At 34.3% G+C, this 25,619-nt stretch overlaps 1 protein-coding gene across 1 annotated transcript; it reads right to left on the bottom strand.

Moving 5' to 3' along the window:
- On the bottom strand, window positions 1-25,619 carry LOC130591824 (protein C2-DOMAIN ABA-RELATED 7-like). The gene is made up of 3 exons (XM_057395758.1): window positions 23,959-25,619; window positions 825-920; window positions 1-294 (listed from the first exon to the last, which is right to left on the bottom strand). Exons 1-3 carry the CDS (start codon window positions 24,076-24,078, stop codon window positions 1-3), a joined length of 510 nt encoding a protein of 169 aa, XP_057251741.1. The 5' UTR covers window positions 24,079-25,619.

Here is a 25,619-nt window from a genome sequence, read left to right as displayed (position 1 = left end):
TCATGATCCATTTTTATATGAAGGAATATCCACCCATTCAATCTGAAGTTCTACCTCACCGGTTTTCACATTTTTAAGCCTAACAATCATGTCTTGAACTAATTTTCCATCCTTCCAAATGATATGGCTTACATCGGTAAGGCAATTTTTCCTATTGGGAAGGATCTTATCGACAATGGTGTCAGTTGAGATATCGCTTAATTGTGCCCTCATACATTCTAGATATGGCTTAATGTCTATTTGAGCTTCACCCAGTTGGTCATCAGGGGTAAATGAATCTGTATCATACACTGTCTGTATAGAAAAAAAAATCAATTTAATAACTAGACATTCAAGCATTTTGAGGCATTTTATAGTTTGTTAATGTAAGCCAACTGCTAACTAGCTAGATAAGTGAACTAACATAATGAAGAAAAAAAATAGGCTATAAGACATTGGTTTGGGATCTTTAGTGGTCATCATTTAACATTAGCAACCTTTGTTTAAGAATATACAAATTTCTTTTAGTTTAATAAACTAGCATGAACAATTGACATAAATAAGCTTCTACACACTATAAGGAGTCTGCATCCTCTAGAGTTTTCGTGAAACTCTATAAGGTAGAGTTGTATCTGAGCCATACATTTTAAAATCAAGGCCTCATATTGGTGGAATGAAAAAATTTAGGGGTAGATTTTGATGAGATAAAATAAGGGGAATTTTGGAAAGAGAATATCTGAGCCATTGATTTTTTATTTAATGGTTGATATTGCTCAAACTCTACCTTATAGAGTTATTTTACAACTCTAGAGGATCCAAACACCACTCTATAAGAGAATACTCACTAAGTTTATTGGAGCATCACAATCAGCTATAGCAAGAGTCAATTCATCATTCCATACAGGGTTGCAATCATTTTCAACATGTCGTGTTTTCAATTTCTGCAATAAGTTCAAAAAGAAACATTATATGAGACAAATACAATAATGTGCCCCATGATTAATTAGAAAGTTTTGTTAATTATCAAAAATCATATATGTGAAACATTTATAAAATATAAATATTTTATAAATTCTTTTCAAAACATGAACCACATTATGCATAAGTGATGCTCCTTTCTTGAGCTGAAAAATTATGGTATCCTATAAAAAAATAAAAAAAGCTCTAAGAGAATGTGTAAGTAGAAAATAAGGAATTATGCAAGGTTAAAGAGCATTTGGATAACTGTTATACTAAAAAACAAGGGATAAGGGTAGAAAACAAATACAAAAATGACAATAACATTCCTTTATGTGAGATAGACAACATAGTTTAAAATATACTTTATATAAGTTTTTTGAGATTTTACATTATCTAAGTGAAAAAAGAAATGAACAAAATGCCACGAATATATGAATATTAGAATTTACTAATGTATATATAAACTAAACGATATTATCGAAGTCAAAGCCTGATGAGACCTAACTAAAGAATAGTAAACAATATGAATGTTTTTACGGTTTTTTCACCATATACCCCTGACAAATTTTTTTTTTGCACCGTAGACCCTTTCAACTTTCCAAATTCATCATATACCCCTCACTTTTCGAAAAATACATCAACTTACCCTTTTGACTATTGGTGTTAGACTTCCGTTAGTCATTAGACCCTAATCCTCTCCTAATCCTAATTAACTATCCTAAATCCTAAACCATGATACTAAACCTGAATCCTAAACCTAACCAACTAAAAAACCTAACCCTAAAGCCTACTAATACCCAGCCCCATCCCCTGCCCACAACCCACTACCCCATCCCCATCCCCATCCCACAACCCACCACCACCTGACCTACCCCCATCCCCACCCTCCTAACCCACCCCAACCCTAACCACCAGCAGCACCACCACCTGACCTACCACCACCCGCACCCCTGACCGGATTTTCGCACCCCACCCCACCGGAAATTCGCACCTGACCCCTACCCCTAGTGGTGTCAAAACAGGTTCTTAAACAGGTTCTGGGTATACCCAGGGTGAACCAGGTCATATCCGGACAGGTCAGGTTCTGATTGTTAGTGTCCCAGGTCATGATTGGTCAGGTTTTGTTCAACTGGGTCGAACACATTTGAATCATTGGATTCCCGGGTGCCGAACAGGTCTGAACGTTCCATTTATAAACCGATCCAATCCCGGATATGATCACCCGTTGATATTTTTTTGCCCGATTTGCGCATGTCGTATTTTGATTTCATGTACGGTTGCGTTAAGTCAAATGTACTCGGGTTGAATTTGTAATGACCTTAGTTCGATCATTGTGAAATATCGGGTCCATTCGCTATCGAACGTCCATTCAACTTCGGGTAACTCCAGATCGGGCCATCTTGATTTTGTTATGTATTTTGTAAACGAATCATATTAATAAAAGTATTAAGATCGACATATATACACATGTGTGTGTGCGATAAATATATGGATGACAACGAAAAACCAATAAAAACACTATATTGATTACCGTGATATTTAGTGTATTCTCTTCATATGTTTTAATAATCAACTACGTAAATTTACTCTAATGAGTAAAGGAGTAGAACGACTCTTCATATGTTTTAATATTATCTACTATAACCAACGATAATAATAACGAGTAGACGATTAATTTCAAACTTTATATTGATGATTTATTATTATAAGCATTATGATTGATATATAAGTTTGTAAGAAACTATGATGGTAATGAGAATAATAATACGAATAAACATAAAGCGACAATGATAACAGGTAAAAATACAAATAATAACAGTAATAGTAACAAGGCTAACAATAGCAATAGGATTACAAATAAGAACAGGAATACTAACAATAACAATATAAATACTAATATGTTGAATCATTTTAATATAAGATTGATATCAAAATAATTGTAAAACCAATCTAATACTCTATTGATTATAAATTAGTATAACGACTCTTAATATGTTTTAATACTATAACAAATGACAATCATACATTCATGTGTTTACAACGACGGTTATGTGAGCCCTAAGTGATTATAACGAGGTCGTATTCATAAGTAACACAACCATATAGTAACTTAACACTTAGTCAGTTACTCGGTTATTCCCTTGTCCATAAGCATTATCATTTTTTAAATCTCATGTCATTGACCAAAAAACAATACGAGTATAATGTAATCATAATTGGTGATAATGATGATTAAAGTCGATCAACACAAGCTAATACGAGTATAACGTGACGGAAGCCAGTGTAGGGGGTAATCACTAGGCTAAACTAAATTAGTATATAGGTCAATGTATTGCATTTCGACTATATGTCAATGTATATATAGTGTATAGATCAATGTATTACGTTTCTAGCTAATACACATTAGTATAAACACAAAGTAATACAAATTGATTAGTGTATAGTTTAGTTAGTGTAAATGGGTAATCATTATGATAATCGTCCTCGAGTGTAATGCGTTTCATAAACAAAGAAATCTACTTGAATGATTCAAATTACATATTATACTAAATGAATGTGTCAATGGTATTTGATAGGCTAATTAAGATAACAATACAATATTGAGTTAATCGTCTTTATAAGAAATGCATTTTGAAACAAAAAACATATACTTACTTGAGCTATATGTCTAAAACTTTGTATATAGTGACTATAAACAAGCTATTTTATTAGTAGACTTAAATACTTCAGTGCGATATAATAATATTGGAATCATTCTAACTAATATGTGATTGATTTTTAATGAGTATAGACTCTTAATATGTTCTAATAGCATAACTAACGATAATAATAATGAGTATTATAATTTATATATTAACTACGAATATATGATCAATTAGTGGATATGAGATTACTACTATAAATAATTATATTATTATTTGAAAAATGGGGTAATTATAAGGTATGTGATTTGGAGTTTAGGGATGTGGAACATGGAGATTAGTTGTTATGAATAATAATTTGGTAGGATTATTTGTTTTCTTAAGGCAAAATCCAAAATCATCTAATGGGCAAAATCTAAACCGTTAGATCATCATAATCAAGGGCACGCAAGAAAACAACACAAAGCACACGGATCATGAATATTAACCGTTGGATACCTATCATAAAACAAACTGAACCGTTAGATCGTCTCCTACCCTATTACCTTCTCCCATCTCTCATCCAAACCTAAAAATTCTATTTCAGCCGCCGCTCTTTCATCTCCTCAAAAAAAAAAAAAAAAAATCGCTGCTTTCAACATGCTGCTCCTTCCTTCCTTTCTCTGTCCGTGCCGGAATTCGGCCGCCACCACCACCATCCTTCCTCCCTTTTTCGATGCTCTTTCTCTCTCATCTTTCACTCTCGTCTGCTAAATCGTTGGATACATATCGATGCTCTTTATGTGTTCGTTCGTCGTCATCTCTCATCCGCGCTGCACATTTCGCCAAGTCCGTCATCATCGTCGGAAGGAACGGATTTCACCCCTCAGGCCGGTCTTCTCCAATAGGACATAATCGTTCCATTTTCGTGCTTCGTTCATCACCGCTCATCATCGTGTAAATCTGATTTCCGCTCATCATCCTCATTCACCTTCGTTCATCTCTCATTCTTGCTCGACTCCTTGCTCGACTCCATCAGCGTCGCTTATTAGTTCCATTTTTGTTTTTATTTTATCTTTTTTTTTTTTTTGAATTTTTTTATCAGATAATCTTAGATCTGAAATTGTAATTTTATTTTGATATTCTCAAGTTCAATATTTTATTCGGGATTGTATTTTTTTTTATGACAAACAAAAGAATTTTATCTAGGATTGTGACAAATAAATTGCAGTGTAGTTTTTCATGACAAACAAATCGAATTTTTTATTTGTTTGTCATTGACATTATGGTTTGTTTAGTATAAAGAAAAATGAATCTGTAATTTTGTTTTAGTACTTGAATTTTCTACCTTTGCCATATGAGTTTATTTTTTTTTATTGCTCATGTTAATGTAAGAGATTTCGTGCTTGACAATTGTTTTCTTCCGTTTAATTTGACATATTGGAGATTGTTTGTAAGTTCTAATTTGGTTATTGCAAATTGTTTAGTACAAGATTACGAGAATTTGAGATATTATTTGGTAGAATGTTAAAATGGGATTTTTGGTAGAAAAAATGGGAAATTTTGGTAGAATACTAAAATGGGATAATAAATTTAAAGTGCGGGATCTAATCAGATATTTTTTAATATTATTTGAAAATGGAAATATTGGGTAATTAAATGAAAATATAAATAAGTACATGATATTCAAAGTTTAACCCTTAAATTAAATATAATTTATTTTTTTATTTAATAAATTTTATAAATTAATATATTTAAATGATTATGTAAATATAAAAAAATAAGTGAATTTTAGTAATATCTAGTTGAGTATAGTCGGGTTTGAATTTGAATGCAGGTCTGTCTGGTCAGGTCAACATATAATCTTCCCAGGTGCCGGTCAGGTCTGGGTAATCCCAGGTCAGGTTTCGGTCAGGTCTGGAGACTGACCTTCACAGGTCGAACCAGGTTCAAGTCAGGTCAGAATCAGGTTGACCCAGCGGTCAGATCTGTTTCTGACACCACTACCTACCTCCACCCTGACCGGATTTTTGCACCCCACATCACCACTGATTTTCACACCCCACCCACCATATTCTCGCCTCTGTTTCTCCAGACCCCATCCCACCAGATTCTCTCCTCTGAAACTGTTGCACCACCGACGCACTACCCTCCCACCACTCCTAAAACTCTCGCACCTCCCCTAAAAATCCTCGCACCACCTCTAAAACCCTTCACACCATCCCTAAAACCTCGCACGGTCATCACAGCTCTCTGAAAAACGTCGGACCATCATCGCACCACCCCCAAAACCCTTCGCACAACTTGACAGGGGAAGGGGGTTGTGCAATTTTACAAGGGAGGGGGGTTGCGCGAGTTTGTGATGGAGGTGAGGGAGAATTTTGCGGTGTTACGGGGTGGCGGAAGGTGGAGGGAGTTGCGGTGCTACGAGCGGCGGAAAGGGGAGGGGGTTGCGGCGCTGCGGGTGGCGGAGGGGGGCTTCGTGGGTGGTGGGGAGGGGGACTGTAGTGGTGGGGGTGGGTTGGGGTGGGGGTGGGGGATGGGGTTAGGGTTAGGATTAGGTTATTAGGGATAGGATATGAGGGTTAGGGTTAGGATTAGGTTATTAGGGATAGGATATGAGGATTAAGGTTAGATTTAGGTTAGTTAAGTAAGTTTAAAGGGTGATTAGGGGTTAATGACTAACGGAGTTTAATGCCGTTAGTCATTAAGGGTAAGTTGATATATTTTTTCAAAAGTGAGGGATATATGGTGAATTTCAAAAGTCGAAAGGGTATACGGTGCAAAAATAAATTTGTCAGGGGTATATGATGAAAAAACCGATGTTTTTAGAACACTCATTTTTTAGGTAATAATGAGTTACTTTTAAGTAGTGGATCAACATGAAGGGTCTAAATATAATGTGGATGTATTTTTTAGTATTCATCAAAGTTATTTTGCACTCTCGCCAACGTGATTATCTCCCTTATATTGATCCTAGGTAGAACTACCTGTATTTTTTTGTCTTTTATATAAGGTTTTCTAGTGCTCTTTTGTATATAAGAATTTCCCATTTTCAAGCTGATTGCAACATATAAAATATAAAGATTAATGCAAAAAAAAAATGGTGCTAGTTTGCATCACAAAAATATGAAGGTTAGTCTTGACAAATTTCTTAAAGCAACATGAAAGATCCTTAAAGTTTAAGGGTTGTAAGTGAAAGTGCAGAAACTCCTCTTGGAAGCATCATATTTGATGGAAGAAATTTTATGAACTAGAGCTAAGGTATCCCACGTACTCTTTAAGAAAAGGACAAGTTGGGATTCCCGGAAGGAAAACACTCAAAGTGAGAGATTAGAGATAAAGATATGCAAAAGTGGAAAAGATGAGATTAAATGGTGATATCCTTGTTACTTGGAACCATGAAGCCTCAAATTATATACATATACGTTAATATGCAATAGACCCAAAGACTATGCGAAGAAATTATTGAGAGTTATGGCAAACTAAAGCCCCTCAACTGTATCAACTCTAGAAAAATCTCATGGAATTGCGTCAACAAAAATCTCACTATAAATGAGTATTAATATAAGTTAAAAGATTAATGGGATCAAATTAATGAGCTTGTAGAGAGTCCAAAATGTACTTGTGGAGCAATGAGCTAATGCTTAGCAACAAAATCTCAGTGTGAGTGAGTATTACTACAAGTTAAAAGATTTATGGACTAAATTGATGAGTTCAAAGAGATTCCGGGATGTAGTTTTGAAGCAATGAGCAAATGTGCAACAACAAAATCTCTGTGTGACTAAGTATTACTATAAGTTGGAAGATTGATGGGATTAAATTGATTATCTTTAAGAGATTCCAAAATGGACTTGTGGAGCGATGAGCAAATGCACATGCAATATAACAAATAAGTTATTTGAAAAGGAGTTTAATCAGGTTGATGAAATTTGTCATAGATCCGGTGTTACCTGTGAACAAAACTTACAACTTAATAATACAAGTTGGAAATTATAGTAGCAACATTATTAAAGAAAGTAGCAGTATAGGAGCACCAATGAGTGTGTTGGTTACAAATAAGCAAGTCATGAACTTCGAACCTCTTTAACATATCCTGAAGAAGGATTATAAGAAGATGCGACAAGAACAACTAGAAAAGGAAGGGAAAAACCTAGATCATTGTGGCATGAAGAGTCATATGCATGAGGAATGTTTTCAAATAAATGGATATCCTAAGTAGTTCAACCATCAAAAGTGATGGAAGAATGTGATACTTGTACCTAATTTTGAGAGGGAAGAAGAAGAATTAACTGGAAACAACCCTCTAGATGTATCATCTCATATTGTTCATGATGTTATAATAACAATTAGACAACAAAGTGGCTCTGCAAATAGTTCGCAACGCAACTTTGCAAGTAAAGAAGTTCACTCTAATGTTTCTAAATATGTTAATGATCATTATTCCTACACTTAGATCATATATTTAGATGCAAGATGTCATGACATGACTGTGAATAAGAACATTGAAACCTTAGTTAAGCACATTAAAGTAGATTTGCTTGATGGTAATGTCAAGATTGTTAAAGAAGTAGGAAATGTGATGTTAAATGAAGATATTACTTTACTTGATGTTAAGTAAATCACTTACATTAAGAAGGATATGACGGAAACAACCCTCTAGTTGCACCATCTCATATTATTTAGGATTTTGTAAACGCAATTAGAAGCAAAGTGGTGCTTAAAGCAGTACCCAAACCAACTTTACAAGTAAAGAAGTCCACTCTAATGTTTATAGCTATATGTTAATGATCATTATTCGTACACTTGGCTTATAAATTCAGGATCAAGTGATCATATGACTGGAATAGAGTAAACATCCTTATAATATAAGGACTTTAACTAAGCATTTAAAAGTAGGTTTGCCTGATGGAAATGTGAACACTGGGAAAGATGTAGGGAAATGTGAAGATAAATGAAGATATTACTTTGCTTAATATTTTATATATAATGATTGTAAGCAGAATCTCATTTTAGTGAAAATTGTAATAAGCTGGAGAAAGAAGCATGACTTTAAGCAAGGTTGTGTAGCAGCTGAAGAAGTAAGTTAAGAAAGTTTAAGAAAATGTACTAATAAACTAGAAACATTAGTCTTGATTCATACTAGACTGAGGCATGTCTCAATTTTTGAAATGGAATATATGGAGTTTTGTAAGTATTATGATTTAGGAAGTTAATTTTATGATGCTTTCTTAGTTGCTAAATACGCATATTAATTTTTATGGCAAGTAAATCCATTGCTAAATATGTGTTTGCTTTTGTTCATGCTAATTTTGGGGGTCCAAATAAGACCAATGCCATCATATGTGCACCTTAATTACTTCCTTACTATTATGGATGACCATAGTAGAGTAACTTGGATACATATGCTATCGAGCAAAGAAAATGTGAAGAGATTTAAACAACTTTCCTTAGGGATAGGGTCGTAAAAAGTGTTATATAATGAAACTCTTGGTTGTATATTGAGTTTTATATTTTAAAGCGTGTTTAAAGTTATTTATCTTACAAGACATGAGTTACTACTATTTTATATATTTATTTCCAAAAGGTCCTTTATGGTGCTCTATTGAACGATGGTCCACATTTGTTATCATGAAAGGTCATGAGTAGCTCAAGATAGTTGATTACCTGGTTGAATAAGACATCAAGCTAAGGAAAATAAAAAATAGAAGAGGAAGCAACAAGTTGCCTCCTTCTTGGCGACAAGAGAACAAGAGATGGAATATATTCATTGGCATTTAGGAACTTGAAATCAAGGGAATTTTATTGCAATTAGGAAAGAAAATAAAACTACGAAAATCTTAGATAAGGAAAGTTAAGGCGTATGAAAATCAAGGAGGCGAGGAAGGAGCAAAGAGAGTACAAGCCCTATATAGCAATGAGTTATAACATAGGAGCAGAGACATACGTGTAGAAGTATAACACCAATGAATTACATATTACAGAACAACAACGACTGTAAATAACAGCTAATTACAAATTACATTAGGCATTATTGACATCAGCGAATTACAAAGTATTCTGATACCTTGTATGGTGAAAGTAATGATGATATTTGTAACAGGTTAGATTAAATGCTTGAACAAGACATACAAGGAGAAGATGAAAATGACATCTCTATTAAATAAGTTATCATAACATAAATCACTGCCCAAGAGACTAGTTCGTTGGGAGAAGATCTACAAGAGAAGGCAGAATTTTGAGCAATGTAAGTTCTTGGACTTTGTATTAGAAGAATGATACTCATTTGCCTAATCTAATCACATCAAACCTCAATAACTCTAAATATTATTCAGATTTATAGCTTCTCCTAATAATGTATTAAGAACTAGAGAACCTAATAGTTATGGCAAAGCTTGTGAGGACCAAGGATGTATAGCTCCAATGACCAGTGAATTAAAAACTCTAGAAGGGAACAACACTTCGGAGTTGACAGGATTACCCAATAGTAAAAGAGCTATAGTTTCTAAATGGGTTAATAATATTAAAATTAACACTAGAATGAGAAATTAACAAGTAGAAGGCAAGACCAGTGGCTAGAAGAGATAAACAAATCAAGGGAAAGGGCTACAAGCACGCTTTTTGAACAGTGGCCAAATTCACCTCAATGAGGAACTAATCGCTATACATCCTTACTTACTGGGAGTCATAAAGATGTAATAAAAACTCTCAAGAGGTGCTAGCTTCAGTATGGACTTCGACAATAAACATTACATGTATATTGCCAAGATAACATAATTATTAGGAATTTTTTATTTTTACCACCTTATAAATAGCCTGTTTTACACTTTACCACCATTTGGGGTTCTTTTATCCAATTTTACCACCTTAAAGTTTCCAACTCGTTAAAAATCATCACCACCTTGGCTCAGTTCCGATGAAGAATTCGGCGAGGGGGGGGGGATCCCAAATAACTGTTTTATGTTTACTTTCCCTCCCATTTTTCTCCTTTACCCTCGATTCTTCATTTTGTCTTCATAAAAACACCAATTTTATCTTTCAATCCCTCCATAAACCCAAATTTCTTTGATGAAAACTTAAATAAAGTCAGGGCTTACCATTTTTTCATAAACTGGACCTCAATCAAAGGAGAAATTGGATATTCTGCTACTATAAGATATGATTTTTAGCCCAATTTAATAGGTTAGGGTTCTTCTTCAATTTTGGTCATTTCTTCTATAAAATTGGGCTGAATTCGGGCATCTACGATGTTCTTTAGTATAATGCTGATTTTGGTTCTCATTAATCTTCATTATTATAGGCATATAATGTCTCGGTATTCTTCCCAAAACTAGCAAAAGACCAACTGTGGAATTTCTCTTGCTGCAAAAGTTGAAATAAAGGAGTAGAAAGAGGAGTTTGGTATTCTGAATTTTTGGGTGAAGTAGAGGAAATATAGGGTAAATGAATCTCCGTAAATATCAAAGAGGATTTTAGGATTTTTACATAGAGGGTGTTGGTAAAATAAAATAAAAAAAAAGGTGTTAAATTGTAAAACGGGCTATTTATAAGGTGGTAAAAATCAAAAAAATTATAATTATTATTGCATGAGAGAGAGTATTTCAGTAGAATAATGTTGTAGTTTTTAATTGAGAACAAAAAAGGAGTAGAAGTAGACATATTTCCTTTTAGATGATTCATAAGTATAACGAAAATGAAGCACAATAATTCTGTATATTTATAAGAAATATTAACTGAAGACGGTCATTGGGGTTTTAACCACCATGATGTCTGGAGCACACATATACACAACGTTTTAGCCCTAACACTCATATATAAAAAAAGGTATGTGTGTGTGCACCACTACATGTTTCCTTTAAGAAGTGCAACATGCTAAACAAATTTTTAGCGCGTAGTGTACAATTTTGACAAATAACATGTGAGAACATTCTTATGTTATTTGGATGGAGCAATTAGGCTTAACAAATGACATTTGGACTTAAACATGATCAAGCTCATTTAAAGTCCAATTAGCCCCTTTTTGGGTGGATTTTCGTAAATTTGGTTTGCGACCACTTAATTTTTTTTTTTCAATGACGTACAAAGTCTGAAAGAAATAATTTTTATCTAATAAGATAAAGTAAGCTATAATTTTATTGCATAATTTTTCATGAGCGACAAGGGATCAAATTGAAACGCCTACTCCCATCAAATGTTGTGTCAAGATTTTCATAGTTTGTGAAAAGAAAGACTTAGAATCAAACACATACCTAACACACTTCAGAGGCCATCCTCATTTCTCCATCTTAACTCAACACAATGTTGAACTAAGAGGAATTAATTAAAGCGCAAATTCAGTTTGCGAAACATATAATCAAACACATATCTGACATACTTCATAGACCATCCTCATTTGTACATCTTATCTCAACATCACATTGTTGAACTAAAAGGAATTAATTGAGGCGAAAACTCATGGTTGAGTGGTATTTTTGTGATGAACATGTTTTGCACACAAAAAGTATCGAAAAACCAAACCATGGGTCTTACTAAGCTTTTATTTGTAACGTTTACTTCTGAAACAACTAACATCAAATACGAAAATTCTACATGGTTTTGAATATAATCGCAATAAACGCAAAGTTTCTTTTCATTGTCAATTTCGTGCAGCTCAGGAGTTGCGTACCACGCACGTGGCCTCGTGTTGTTCACTAGTGGTGCTAGCTTCACCTTGGTGAGTGCGGGGAGGAAGGTAAATTCCTTAGAGGCTTATGTTGCTGGGAATTATTATTTGTTTCTTTGAGTTGTGAGCAATCTACTTTTCCATATTATATTGTATACCTTCTTGTATATATTATTGTATAGAGTTGCTTTATAGTACTCTTGAGGAGTATTTCTGTTGACCATGTTTAGTTGAGCAGAATATTGGATTGGTTGAATAACCTTTTGGGTTTGTTAGTTGCAACTCTAGTGTTATGTCATGTCTCGTAGTAGTAATTATATTGTTGCGTGTATTAGTATTAGTGAATTATTTGAGTTAATTCTTGAGTACTTAGCTTATTTGTTAAACTTGCATTGGATTAATGATTTGTGAATGCTATCATGTTCCATGTGTTGATTGATCAGAGGTTAGCATTTGTCAAGGGTCGAGGTGAGACCATTTGGAACTCCATGTTTCAAAGCAGAATCTTTAGTTAAGTGTGGATTTGTGACAAGAAAGTAAAATCATTCAAGGTTTAAAGAGTGTTAGGGTTCTCAAGAGGATATGAGTTTTCTTCATACTATATTAAGTTATCATATCTATGTGGGAGTCAGGGCCGTATCTGAGGGTGTGCAAACAGCCCTATTGCACAGGGCCTCAGATATGGAAGGGCCCAATTATTTTAAATAAGCCCAATGAAAAAAAGAAAGAAAACCTTGCCTTATCTTGTGTCTCAGTATATCTTTGAGATTGATGCAATCAGACAAAATTCACGCAGCAAAAATTATACTTTCCTAGATTTTCACGCCATTGCCTTCAATTCTCTCTCTCAAGGGTAAATATTGACCTTACATCTTTTATACTTCAACTTTCCATCTTCATTTTAGTGCATCATTTTTCTTCAATTGGCAATAACAATTTATTTACATCAAATTTCTTTCTCTGTTCACTTGAAAACTAAAAATTATCTTTCTCTAAAATTTATTGGTATTAGTTAGTGAACAATGAAGATGAAGAGTATACATTATGTCAATATCTGCGATGGGCAAAACTTTTGTATTCTTCTTCCTTTTTTTTTTCTTTTTCACATAATCTTTTTTTTTTTTTAGGTCAAATTTTTTTTGAAAGATAGTTTTGCTTTGATATCAATCTATAGAATTAGATTGCTGTTATTAATAAATTGTTATGATAAGTTATATGAAAATTTTACTGTCTGATAACAAAGGCCACATATTTTATATTTGATCAGGGCCCCTAAATTCACCAAGACGGCCCTGGTGGGGGTTATCATCATTTTCAGTAGTTATAGCTCTATGTTAGATAAGTTGATGAGTTGTTAGTTATTCTCCCTATGTTGTGAAGGTGAAGGTAATGACCTACAATGCTCTCATTGTGGGGTTTTTCTAGCTATTATTGGATCTATCATTCTTATACACAATTTGTGTGAGGATTTAATTCTTTGTAGCTATTGTTGTGCTAAATTTTAAGATGTGCTTATTTTTTCTAGAATGTGCTTTATTGGGTGAATCTCAAGATGTAATTGATGATTTGTTGGTATGTGGTATGATCCTTCAACTCATGATTATGTCTTTGTTAGTTGATTGCCTTTGGTGAATCTTCTAGTAATTTTGATGTGTAGTTCGACAAAGGAGTAGCAAATGTTAATTTTATATGCTAGCAAAGTCCAGTCTTGCTTGTAACCTCTGCGGTTAGGAAGATGTCTTTGTTTGATTGACTAGGTGAAGTCTAGGGGTTATTCTTTAAAGGTCATGATCAAGTCATAAGGGGATATTATGAGTTCTAGTTAGGGCTGGTGCTTAGAGAAGAGTCAGCTTGAACATGACTCATTAATGACCTATCATATTCGTTGTGTATGTCTTTGCAGGAACATGTTGACTTAGAATAGACTTTAAAGTTGTAAGTTTGAAAACTTATGGCCAAGATACATGGTTCTGAGGTTCATTAATGTCTTGGTGTTGACCTATGTAGTTATCTAACCTTTTGCTAAGTTTTCCTAAGCTAGTGAATAAGTTTGCATTAGCATCTTGTTGTTTGATTGCGTATCAATTTGATTCGTAAAGTGTATAGTGGAATAACATCTTAGAGGAGGAAGAGTCATTAGATCTTCTGGCACTAAGAGTTACCTTGTGAGGTTTCCATGATGAGAAGACATGAATCGTCTATAGGTGGTCTATGGTTTACGCCACTTTTATTGTTAGTTTTGTATGATAAACTAATAAAATTATGTCTTGGCTAATCAAGATGGTATCTATTTGAGTGATATTGATCAACTTAACATTGTTTGGTGATCATGTGTCTATGATTGATCTTATGTCTTTGATGTCCACACTCTTAGTGTCTTTATGAAAATAAAGGTTCTAAATCCTAAGCCAAGATGGAAGTTGGAGATAACATAATTCATGTGGTTCGCAGAAAAGCCAAAGTATTGTAAAGGTACCTCTTATCTCAATCTTGTTTAGAGAACATGGTTTGTAACAAGTTCAATTAGAAGGTTGAATTATCAGCATGAACTTATGCTCGATGTACATGTTTATGAACTAGTTTTTAGAAAATTATTTTTGAAATGATTATGCTTATATGTTTATAAGTGTATATGTTGACATATTGCTCTTGACTTTTTGTTTAATTGAGGAGATGAAAAGTACGATGGGTTGTAGAGTCAACGATGAGAATTGGTTCATAGAGTTCAACTAGTTGAGTCAAGACGCCGATTAATGAGGAAATCATTGGCAAATTATTTGTTGTGGATATAGTGAAATACTCACTTATTTAGATTCTGATGTTTTAGGTGCTTACATACATTCTCATGTGAAGGCAATCTAGGCATATGGACATGAGCATGAATAGGTTGGTCTTGTGTTCACTAAGAGGACCTTATGGATGTTTTTTAGGTCTGGTGATGGGACTTGCCACGCTCATGTGGTGTCACATAAATATAACTAGTTTGGTGGTTCAGCTAGTTTAAACTTAATCGATGTGTAAGGATCCATTACATGATTTGGTGGTTTTATTAGTGAGCTTGATAGTATAGTGACAGGACAATCCATTACAATTTTGCTGGTTCAATTTATTTGAGCTTAATGGATTGATGAATTTATAGATTCATGGATATCAAATTGGACAGTGATTGTCCGTAATGTGTTTGTACTTAGCTATGTAGAGATTGCATTTGATTGAGATCATGAGAAGGGATAGTCATGAGATGAGACTTATACACGCACCTTAGCATACAATGTGATGTTTTATGTGGCATACAATGAGATATTGTGTGTAAGGTGATCATGACGGTTCTTAATGTTTCCATATCTCAGCAAGCTTAGGTTGTCCTTAGAATGGACTTCATACTACATTATGTGATGCCTTGTGCATGATCTCACATAATCGGTATCATAATCCTATAAAAGGAATGGTCTACTTTGTTTAAAACTGATGAATAGTGAGAGTCAATAGTTGTATGGTGGTTTGACAAGTACAAATGATGGTACTCAGCGACAACCTACATGGGATGTGTTGGAGTCCATGTCGTTTATGGCTGATTCAATTTAAATGAATGTAATGGACTGGATGTTTCTATATCCTTCGTGGCTGATTCAAATTTATTACATCGTAATAGAACACTGATATGTGTGTGAAGGGATGACCTCCTTCTGTCAAATGTCGTACTTGTAGGCATTCTAGAGTGCTCACTGGAATCCCAAGATGATGGCTAGGATTGTTGAACTGTGTATATGTTCACAATCATTTGAAAGACATATGATTTGTCTTAAAGGGAAAATGAATAATTGTCTGATAAACTGTGTTGTATGTTTTTCAAGAGGAAATTCATGGATATCATGGAATTTGTCAAGCTTTGAAGGTGAGATATGTGTTATCAAGTTCATTCTCTTTTTCGGCAAGTTCAGTGCAGCGGACACGTGTAGGTCAGGGGACACCCCATCTCACTGACATGTTAGTTCAATCCTTGGACACTAATATGTAAGTATCAAACCTTCCTTTTACCACTCATTTCTTATTTTTGTACCTTCGCGTTTTTGGGGGATTCTCGGATATAATCCAAATAATTGTGAAGTTTCGTGTCATTGTCAACTGTGTACAACGCACGAGCTCTGTATCGCGCACTAGTGGTGCGCCCGCACCAATAAAAAGTTTTTGTCTTTGGTTTGATAGTAGCAATGGTGTGCCTGGACCAGTTATCGTAGTGCACCTGCACCTCTTTGCAGGTTGTGTTATTTCCGTTTTTCCGAATTTATTTAGATTTTCTCCCTCTTTCATATATAGACCTTGCCTATTCTCTCTCGGATGATTTATCATTAACCTAAAACACATGGCCAACGATTCCTTTTAAGAATTGGGTAGTTTTTGAGAAAATCTAACCCTTGTATTTGGGGTGTAGAATTCTAGGGTGATGTGTTAACCTTGGGGGGGGGGGGGTCGTGATTGGAAGCCTGCCGGTATGGTAGTGAAATCGCTTCTAATATAGTGGCCTTCATACCACAACACAACACAATTTTTATGAGATTAAATCAAGTTTAATAAGTTTAGCTAACAAATATCTCTAGATAAATCTAACTTATTTCATTGTTCTCTATGAACATTTCAATCATACTATTATTTCCAACACATGGTAGCACTATACTTTTGACGATTCCATTTGGTACCCATAATTATTTTGGATTCTACATGATACCACTGTTGTTTGGACTAAATACTCTACCGTGACATTCCTCTAAATAAAATGTTAATTGAGGGTTAATTAAGGTTAGGTATTTGCCTCGATTTGCGTGCTTCGGTTTGCACACGAGGAAAATTGATCAGTTAATGTTTGGGGGATATTTTTGCTCTCAAGGGTTAATTTTGAGACCAAAGTTGGAGAAATAGGACCGAAAAATGCTTGGGTTTGCACAACTAGAAAATAACTAGTATTTCCTCGCACATAAAACGAAGTATTTTTCGTCCTTTTCTGACAATCTCGACTTCAAATTTGAGCCTTAAGGGTTAAAATGACACCAAAACCTTAACCGTGTACTCCCTCTGTTTTTTTTTATCTTTCTCAGTTAGAATCTTGACACTATTCATGCATAGAGAGAATCTTCTCAAATGTTCTCAATTTATAAGAAAAAACATAGTCATGTGGGGTCTTGTTTGATTCGTCTCAATTAGTACTTTATTAATATTCAATCGTTATAATTTTTACTAATATATAATGAAAGATATTTAAGTTTTAAAACGTGCATTGGCAAACGTGCAAAGTCAAAGTAGGAATGATAAAAAAAAACAGAGGGAGTATAGTGGTACCGTATAGAATTTACCTATCAAATATTTAGTCAAACGCTCTATTTCTTTTGAATGATACTTAAATGCTCTTAATGTTACTAGTATTATAAATTATAAAGTTAAATTCTTCTCTCTAACTTGGGCGAGAGAAATTATATTGGATCTTTAGTCAAAGGAATGCGAAAGTTTCCAACAAGAAAGAAAAAAGTTTATGACGCTTTGTTTTTACCATTACTTGTAATATGGTTTTCTTTTTTACTTTTTGTGGAATTAGTTTCTTATTTTAAATGTATTAGTGATAAAGCGGTATAAGTAGTGGTAAATTATGAGAAAAAAGACAGCATACATCTTATTCAAATTTGCCATAATTTTCATCCTCACAAAAGTCTTAATATTGTCCATCTAATTCAATGAAACCTTCGTAATTACATCATTTCTTGTGTTATAAATATTGATGTTGGATAATATTGGTCTTATATTTGAAAGAAGGTCTCTATCTTCATGCTTTTGAATTAAAATGTCACATGAAAGAGATTAATTGTTGATTGCTTTCATTGATCAAACAAGACACATTATAACTTAGGCAACTATAATATACTATAACTTAGGAAACTATAACATACTATACAATTGAAAAATATAAAAGACATTTACAAGACACTCTCGCAGTCAAAGACACCCTCGTAGTGAAAGACATCATTGTAGTCGAAGAGGCAGGTTGACGAATGCTAAGACTGTCCCAAAAATCTGAAAAAAGAATCAAAGGAAGACCTTGGCCATGAACTACATTTTCCGAACAAAGAGAATGTCTATTTTAGTATGCTTATTGCGTTGAAGCTTAACTGGATTGCAAGAAAGATATTTAGCACTTATATTTATACGGTAGACTAGGGTAGCTTTAGAAATGGGATGATGAAGTTCGACAAATAGGCTGCATAACCAACAATATTTGGAGATGACATCAGCAAGGAACTCCGCAATATACAGCTTGTGCACTAGAATGAGATAACTTAGCTTGGCATTTATATGACCAAGAAGTTAGATTATAACAAAAAATTATACAGTCAACAAAAGTTGAACGACGAATTTCTAAACACCCTTCCAAATCAGTATCAGTGTAAGCGTGTTGAGGTGGGGGAAGGATAAAGATGGAGGCCTTGATCAAGTGTAGCTTCAATATAGCGCACAATGCGCTTGGGAGCAGTCATGTGCTCCACCATTTGATTATGCATGAAGAGGCAATTTTTTTCATTAGCATAAGATGTATCAGGCCTTGTGAAAGTAAGATATTGAAGAGTACCCGCAAAACTTTGGAATTTTGATCGATAATCATGCAGAGCACTAGTGGTGACATTGAGCTTCCCTTTAGTGTCAAACAGAGTTGAAGAAGGCTTATATCCTAGATAGATCTAATCAAATTAAGATTGGGCGGTAGAGGAACTAATTATCACGTCCTGTTACTAATCAGAGCATTTTAGTCATCATCCATGGTCATTTTCCAATTGCATTCACCAAAGAACACTTATAGGATTACGAGGAACATGATATCAAGTGGTGTGCGTTAATGTGCTCTGCTGGTATTATTTATTGGGCATAAAAATACCAATTTCGCCTCGTAGAAGGCCTGGGAACAGGCACCTAATAGGGTTGGGAAGGGGTGGACATGGGCTTGTGAGGTGATGTAAATGTGAGTGGGCCTAGTAAACGTAAGTTTGAGAATAAACTAGGACAAGGCGTTCGGCCAGGCAAAGATGATAGAGAGGTAGTGGGGTGGATAGGGCTAATACGGGGGTGGTGCGATGGACCGACTGGGTATGGGCCACGCTGATGAGAATTAGGCACTGGATTGGTTAAAGGGAGATATGGGCCAATTTTGTGAAGCAGGTGATACTATAGATAATGGAAAAAGCGTCATCTAAAAAATCAAAAAACATTGGGGGTAGGGGCATGTATTTTTGACGCATGGAATTTGAATTTCATTGAATAATACATGACAACAAATGACAATCTTCTGAGATGATAAACTATCACATTTGGAACCACGATGATTGGACAGAGAACCCAAAAAGACACAGGGAGTTGAATGAGATTTGAGTTTAATTATAGCAGTTGGTCTTGTAAGAGACCGCCTAATTTTAACTTAAAATTAGGCATGGCCCAAGTCCAATATTAAGAGGAGAACATGCCTCCTTTCCAATATAGTGACTAGTTTACTCTATTTAGAGACCACATTAATCTATTTCGTGACTAGTTTAATCTATTCAATAATGACATTCTTTAATCTATTCACTGACTAGTTTAATCCATTTAGTGACTAGTTTAATCCGTTGGTAAAACTAACGAGTTAATTTTTTAAAATTATTTGTTGTAATTCGATAATCAAGAAAAAAAAGGAAGGAGAAGAGAATGAATAACTAGGATATTGTTGGATTAGAATGAAATGTAATAGGCTTGTTAAAAAAATTCAATATTGAGTTCGTTTTTATGTTAAATTAGGCCGTCTATTATAATGATTTGTGTAATTATAGAGGTAGGTGAAATGAGAGGATAGCATATAAAAAACCAAAACCTCGAATACGCTAAAAAGGATAGAATTAGTATTATTACATTAAATTAATTTATTTTGCCTAAGAGAATTCAAGATAGAACGTTAAGATAACCCAAACGATCATGCCAAAGAGATGGTGATGATAAAGCAGCACAGGTCGAATGAGTGCTTAACATTGGATTTGTGATGGTGGTAAGAGGATAAAGTTCGCCTGAACGCTCTTTATCCATCCCTATACGAAAACCATTCACTGGAAATTCCAAACGGATCAACTACAACAGAAACATGATTACTAAGTTTTTTATTAGTTGGGGAGCATGTAAAACATTAGTGAGAGATAATGAGGGTGAGGGGAAGATAAACGTGTACTACCATAACCACATATAGGAACAGATTGGCCATTCCCAAAAATTATACTACGATCTTTGATCAATTAGAATAGGAAGAGAGATTAGCGGATATGGAGGTCATATGAGATGTGGCTCCCGTGTCCATGTACCACTGCGGGTCGAGTTGCATAAGGCCACGAGTACGCGGTGTCGGTACTATATTAATGGGGACTGGAGAAGTGGCATGGAAAGCCTGGTGGTGTTGTAGGACAAGAGCTTGAGACTGCTGTCTTGGAGGCCCATTAAGAGGACCCATGTCTAACATGGATAAGGGCATGGCGGAACAACCGATGAACAAGGTTGTTGCCACGACCAAGGTTGCCACTGCCACGATGGCAGATGTTTGCCTTGACCACTAGGGCAACCGGAGTTACAGGGACCCCCTTTGCCGGAAACAGGACCACCATTTTTGTCGGAATGCTTATTATTGTTGCCATTTGAATGTTCAGAACTGCCACGGTATTGACATTTTCCATCATGTGATTCTTTATTGTCATCAAAATGGTTTAGAATATGCAACAACCCTAATAGAGTCGTAGCTACCTCTTTAGTTAGACCGACTTCCTCTAGAGTGAACATGGAATTAACATGGTAGAATTGCGACAACGAGTTTATTTTGACTGGTTATTGTATTAACATGCATGTTTGTAGGAGTTTCTAACCCCGACACTACCTGATAACGACTTGGTTGTTGCTCACTAAAGCACGGATGTTCTGTAATTGATCAGGAAGGAGTTTGAGACGTGTGCAGTATGCGGAGATGTCCGGGAAATCTCGCATATGCGTGTGCAAAAATTCTTGTTTGAGAGCCACGACTCGGGAGTGTTCATTTTCTTCAAATAAATCACGGAGACGATTCAAAACCTCCAAGGCAGTAGCATCGTTTTGGATAATAACGTTCAACAAGTCGCTAACCATTGGAGATTTGTGGCATCAAGAGTGTCCCACAACTCCTTTTCCTCATCGGTCTTCGGTGGCGGCATTTCTTTACCCGCGGCTGGAGCAATTACGTTGTGCAAGACATTATGATAATAGGTGTGGATCTTGAAGACTATAGCCACATTGATTTTAGGACGTTTTTCATTTCAAGAGAAACGTAAATATATAAGAGCATGAGCAATGAGGTTGGTTTTTGTTAGTCTAGCAAAAAGTAAAGCTAGTTTTACTTAGTTTTACTATTCGAGCAATTGACCCTTGGAGTTGGTTGCTCTGGAATGCAAGACAACTATGCCTTGGATGGTGTGCATAACAACGAATTGGGTGATGCCATATGTATCAATATTGCTTTATTGTTGCTGTTTTTTTTTTACAAGATTGTTTTTTGTTTTAAAGAAAATAAAATCAACTTATAATTTTAAAAAAAAGTATATTACAACTATAAAAAAAAGTATATCTATAAATTGAGCCTAAATTTGATATATTTACCATATTTTTTCAGAACCTACTTTTCTTTCTAATAATTTTCTCCTACCTAAAATTATTCAAAATGTATATTAATTAATTAATATATCACTATTGAAACAGGACTAAAAATTATCTACTCTATATCAGAATAAGAATATTTTGGATAGGAAAGAGACTAAGAGAGTATATGATGGAGTATACCAAAAGTAAGAGAGAGAATTAGATAAGCCAAGTAGGGACTAGTCTAGTCATTGTGAGAAAAAAAAATTGAGTTGGTGGGAACTTAGTGGGATGTGAGGTCTAAGGAGGAAAGGAGAGAGAATGGAAAAAATACAAAGACCAACAAAAACTCACCCACCCATTGTACATGCTCTAAGAGTCTTGGTATTAGCTACTGCACGAGCAAGGTAAAAGATGGATTTGGATTCAGTCATGACGGTGGAGAAGCACTGTAGAGAGGAGCCTGAAGAAGAGATTGAGCACTTGACACGGTAGAAGTAGGGTTGGAGAGAAAATAAACCTATTGCTTGTGATACCATGAAAGAAATTAATCTTTGATTGCTTTCATTAATTATATACATCCTACAGGATGTCAATCATATAACTTAGGAAACTATAATATACTGTACACTTGACAAATATAAAAGATATTTACAATATAACATAATATATTATGAATTTTTCTGTCATATGCCACAAGGAATATGTAAAGAATTTGAAGATTACTTAAAAAATATATATAATACAACAAGATTCTATTTGGGGATAATACATAAGGATAGATACTTAAAATAGAGATAATTATGTTAGATTTTTTTGTTTGGTTGGATTTTGAAATGAAAACTTTTTGTATAATGATATCTTATATAGGATATCTTTTACTATTAAGCTATGACTTCTTGCATAGATTAGAAAAATCATTATATTGTTATGCATTCTACTATTACATTTATGTTTCAAGGAAAGATTTACAAGAATAACGTCTTAATCTAGTTCACTCATGATAGCCCAACCTTTCAATAATACTCCTCTATAAATTTTTATCTGCCACTTAATTGGCTATGCAATCAGGGCCTGCTTCGAATGGGTACATGTGAACGGAAGGAAACCCCCCCCCCCCCTAACTCTCTATTCTTCCTTTTTACGTCGTTGTTTTTCTCCAAATTGCGCAATAACTTTTTGTGGAAGGTGCTAAATGAATAGTTGATTGAATTACAACCTTACCTAATTACGCACAGCATAAAGAAGAATCAACAAACTAATTTCATATAGTTCAGCAATGCGAAGACGATCAAATTCAACAAATTAAAAGAAACAATGAGATGCCAAGACAAAAGAATGTGAAAACATGGACAATAAGAGAAAAGAGAAAAGCAACTAGAATTCTTCGCAGTATCAAAGCAGTAAATGTGGTGAATGAACCTACCCTTGAAGTCCCTAGATATTCAATAAAAGAAGTCAAATTTAATCCATTCTCGGTGCAAAATTTTCCTTCATAAATTACTCCCACGTTAACAATTTGCTATTTCAAAAATACCCTATAATAAAGCTAGCATTGTATTTCGTCTAAGCCTAATAGAACTGGCAATCCAATCATCATCACAGAACAAGAGAGAGAATCGCACAACCTCATAGTTTTTAAGTATCATTCTTATACTTCCAGAAATCCTCCATTGAAGCCGTATGCAGGAAAATGAGAGATTGGAAGGACAGTGATAGTAATGAGTTAGGCAGATGTAGTCCCAACCATTGTAAGCAAATCAAGATAAGGATTAAAGAGAAAAGATAAGACTATTATGAGAAGGCAGGACAGAGGTAGGGTTATTCCGGTCAATATTTCGCAACCTCATATCAATATCCTGACGATCATACTTATGAAGAAGACTTTGTATGCATAATATTTGATCAAACATAAAGTAACTTAAATCAAAACATAAAATAACATAAATCAAAACATAAAACATTAAAAAGCAAATGATTTAGGAGCATAAATTCAGTCTATTCCTTCTTAGGCGGAAATCAACGAAATATTTGGATCTTTCTGTAAATAATACAAGGAAAAAGAATGGGAAGATTGTGAACCTGTGAGCCCATGGAGATAATAACATAGGGATCGCTGTGATTTATATCTTTGGCAATAAGATTCGTGCCTTTTATCACTCTAATCTTCAAAATACCAATCAAATCATTCAAAGTCGCCATTTTTCTATCTTCACCCTATTATTTATTTATTCTACACCCACTAAATTTTAATCAAAGAGAAAATTTTTGTTAACCACAATGGCGAAACTTAAGCTTTATTGCAACAAAATGTTTTTGAAAAGCGACTTTTTATTAGAAATCATCAATTGGTGGTAGTTATTATCTCTTAAAATACTACTTTTTTTATTAGAAATCATGAAAATAGTAGTACAAATTTGTATAAGGCAATACATAGGGGATACTTAAAAATAAACAAAGAAAAAAAAGAAAAAAATTAATCTAGGATGATAATAATTTCGCACGCATAGCTCCCAAGACTAGTCTTGTTATAGCCTGAAACTCAACGGCTCCCCAAGGTACACGTGGATCCATCTGGAGCATCCACGTGTCTCCTCTCAAAGAAGAAGTACAGAGGAAAGGAATAATGCTGAAGTATTGATTTTCACTGAGAAAAGGTACTAGCCCACCTTTTTGGTCTAGTAGAATATCCAGGCCTAAATCTCAAGAAACTGTTGTATATGATTGGTTGATATTTGTCACCCAATCATTATTTGCCGCGTGTCAGGCTCTGATTACATAACCAATCAGGTGTCCTTAAATTAAGGTGACCTCAAAGTACATCAATCAGACCCCAAATACTATAAATATTCCCTTAAAATCAAGAGAAATGTAACATTTTGAACAGTGTGTACACATACTCTGTGAAAATTCTTTCTCACTTTCTCTCTCTATCTCTACTTTCTTTATCACACATGATACTTGATTTAAGCTTCGGAGGGGGAGCCACCACCCAAACCTTCAGGGTAGGTCTCTTTTTTGCAGGATTATCGGGAAAGAAGCTCGAGATCATAATTACCTGAGTAGGACATCGTTGCACAGGTCTCCATTGAAGAACCTATTGAGGGATAACCATGTATTTACTAGTCGAGCACCACGTAACAAGTCTCTATTTTAAGGCAACAGGGGTATGACACGAAAAAATAGAAAAAGGAAAAAAAAAGGATGTAAGTTACCTATTTTATTGTAAAAAAAAAGATAAAAAAGAAACCACAAAAGATAAGAATTTAGAACACAATTAGTTACTTTCCTCTGAACTAAATTTTTTCAAAAAAATTAAATATTGTTGATTTAGGGGGATAAATTGATTAGAAAATTAAAGATGCCTAATTTCTTAAATACAATTAGCAATTAACTAAGTTTGCTACACGTTTTCGCACGCATCGCGTGCATATAACACTAGTCTTTAGTATATATTGCAACACATGAGAAACACCAATAGGAAAAAGGATGAAATAAAAAAGAGATAACTACCTGCTTCATTTTGAATGAAAAAAGGCAAAAAATTAATAAAAAAGTAGACCATTTAAATTGAACAACAATTTTAAAATTAAATAAAAAGCAAACAAAATTCTTCTACAATCTAGATAATTAATTTAATTTTCTTTTTTTTTTCATATGCATTGTGTGTATATTAAGCTAGTTTTTTTCCCTCAAAAAAAAAATAAATATTAAGCTAGTTTTTTAATGGTAGCACAATAATC

The sequence above is a fragment of the Beta vulgaris genome, chromosome 6 (assembly GCF_026745355.1).
Source record: "Beta vulgaris subsp. vulgaris cultivar EL10 chromosome 6, EL10.2, whole genome shotgun sequence".
Lineage (NCBI taxonomy): Eukaryota > Viridiplantae > Streptophyta > Magnoliopsida > Caryophyllales > Amaranthaceae > Beta > Beta vulgaris.
This window is presented reverse-complemented; position numbering and strand designations above follow the sequence as displayed.

What these genes read in the sequence shown, in the direction of transcription:
- LOC130591824 (XM_057395758.1), bottom strand. Translation starts at nt 24,078, where the DNA reads ATGGCGACTTTGAATGATTTGATTGGTATTTTGAAGATTAGAGTGATA. An exon ending in TTATCTCCATGGGCTCACAG is followed by an intron (nt 921 to 23,958) that starts GTTCACAATCTT and finishes AACTTATTGCAG; the next exon opens with AAATTGAAAACACGACATGT. An exon ending in GTGATGCTCCAATAAACTTA is followed by an intron (nt 295 to 824) that starts GTGAGTATTCTC and finishes TTTTCTATACAG; the next exon opens with ACAGTGTATGATACAGATTC.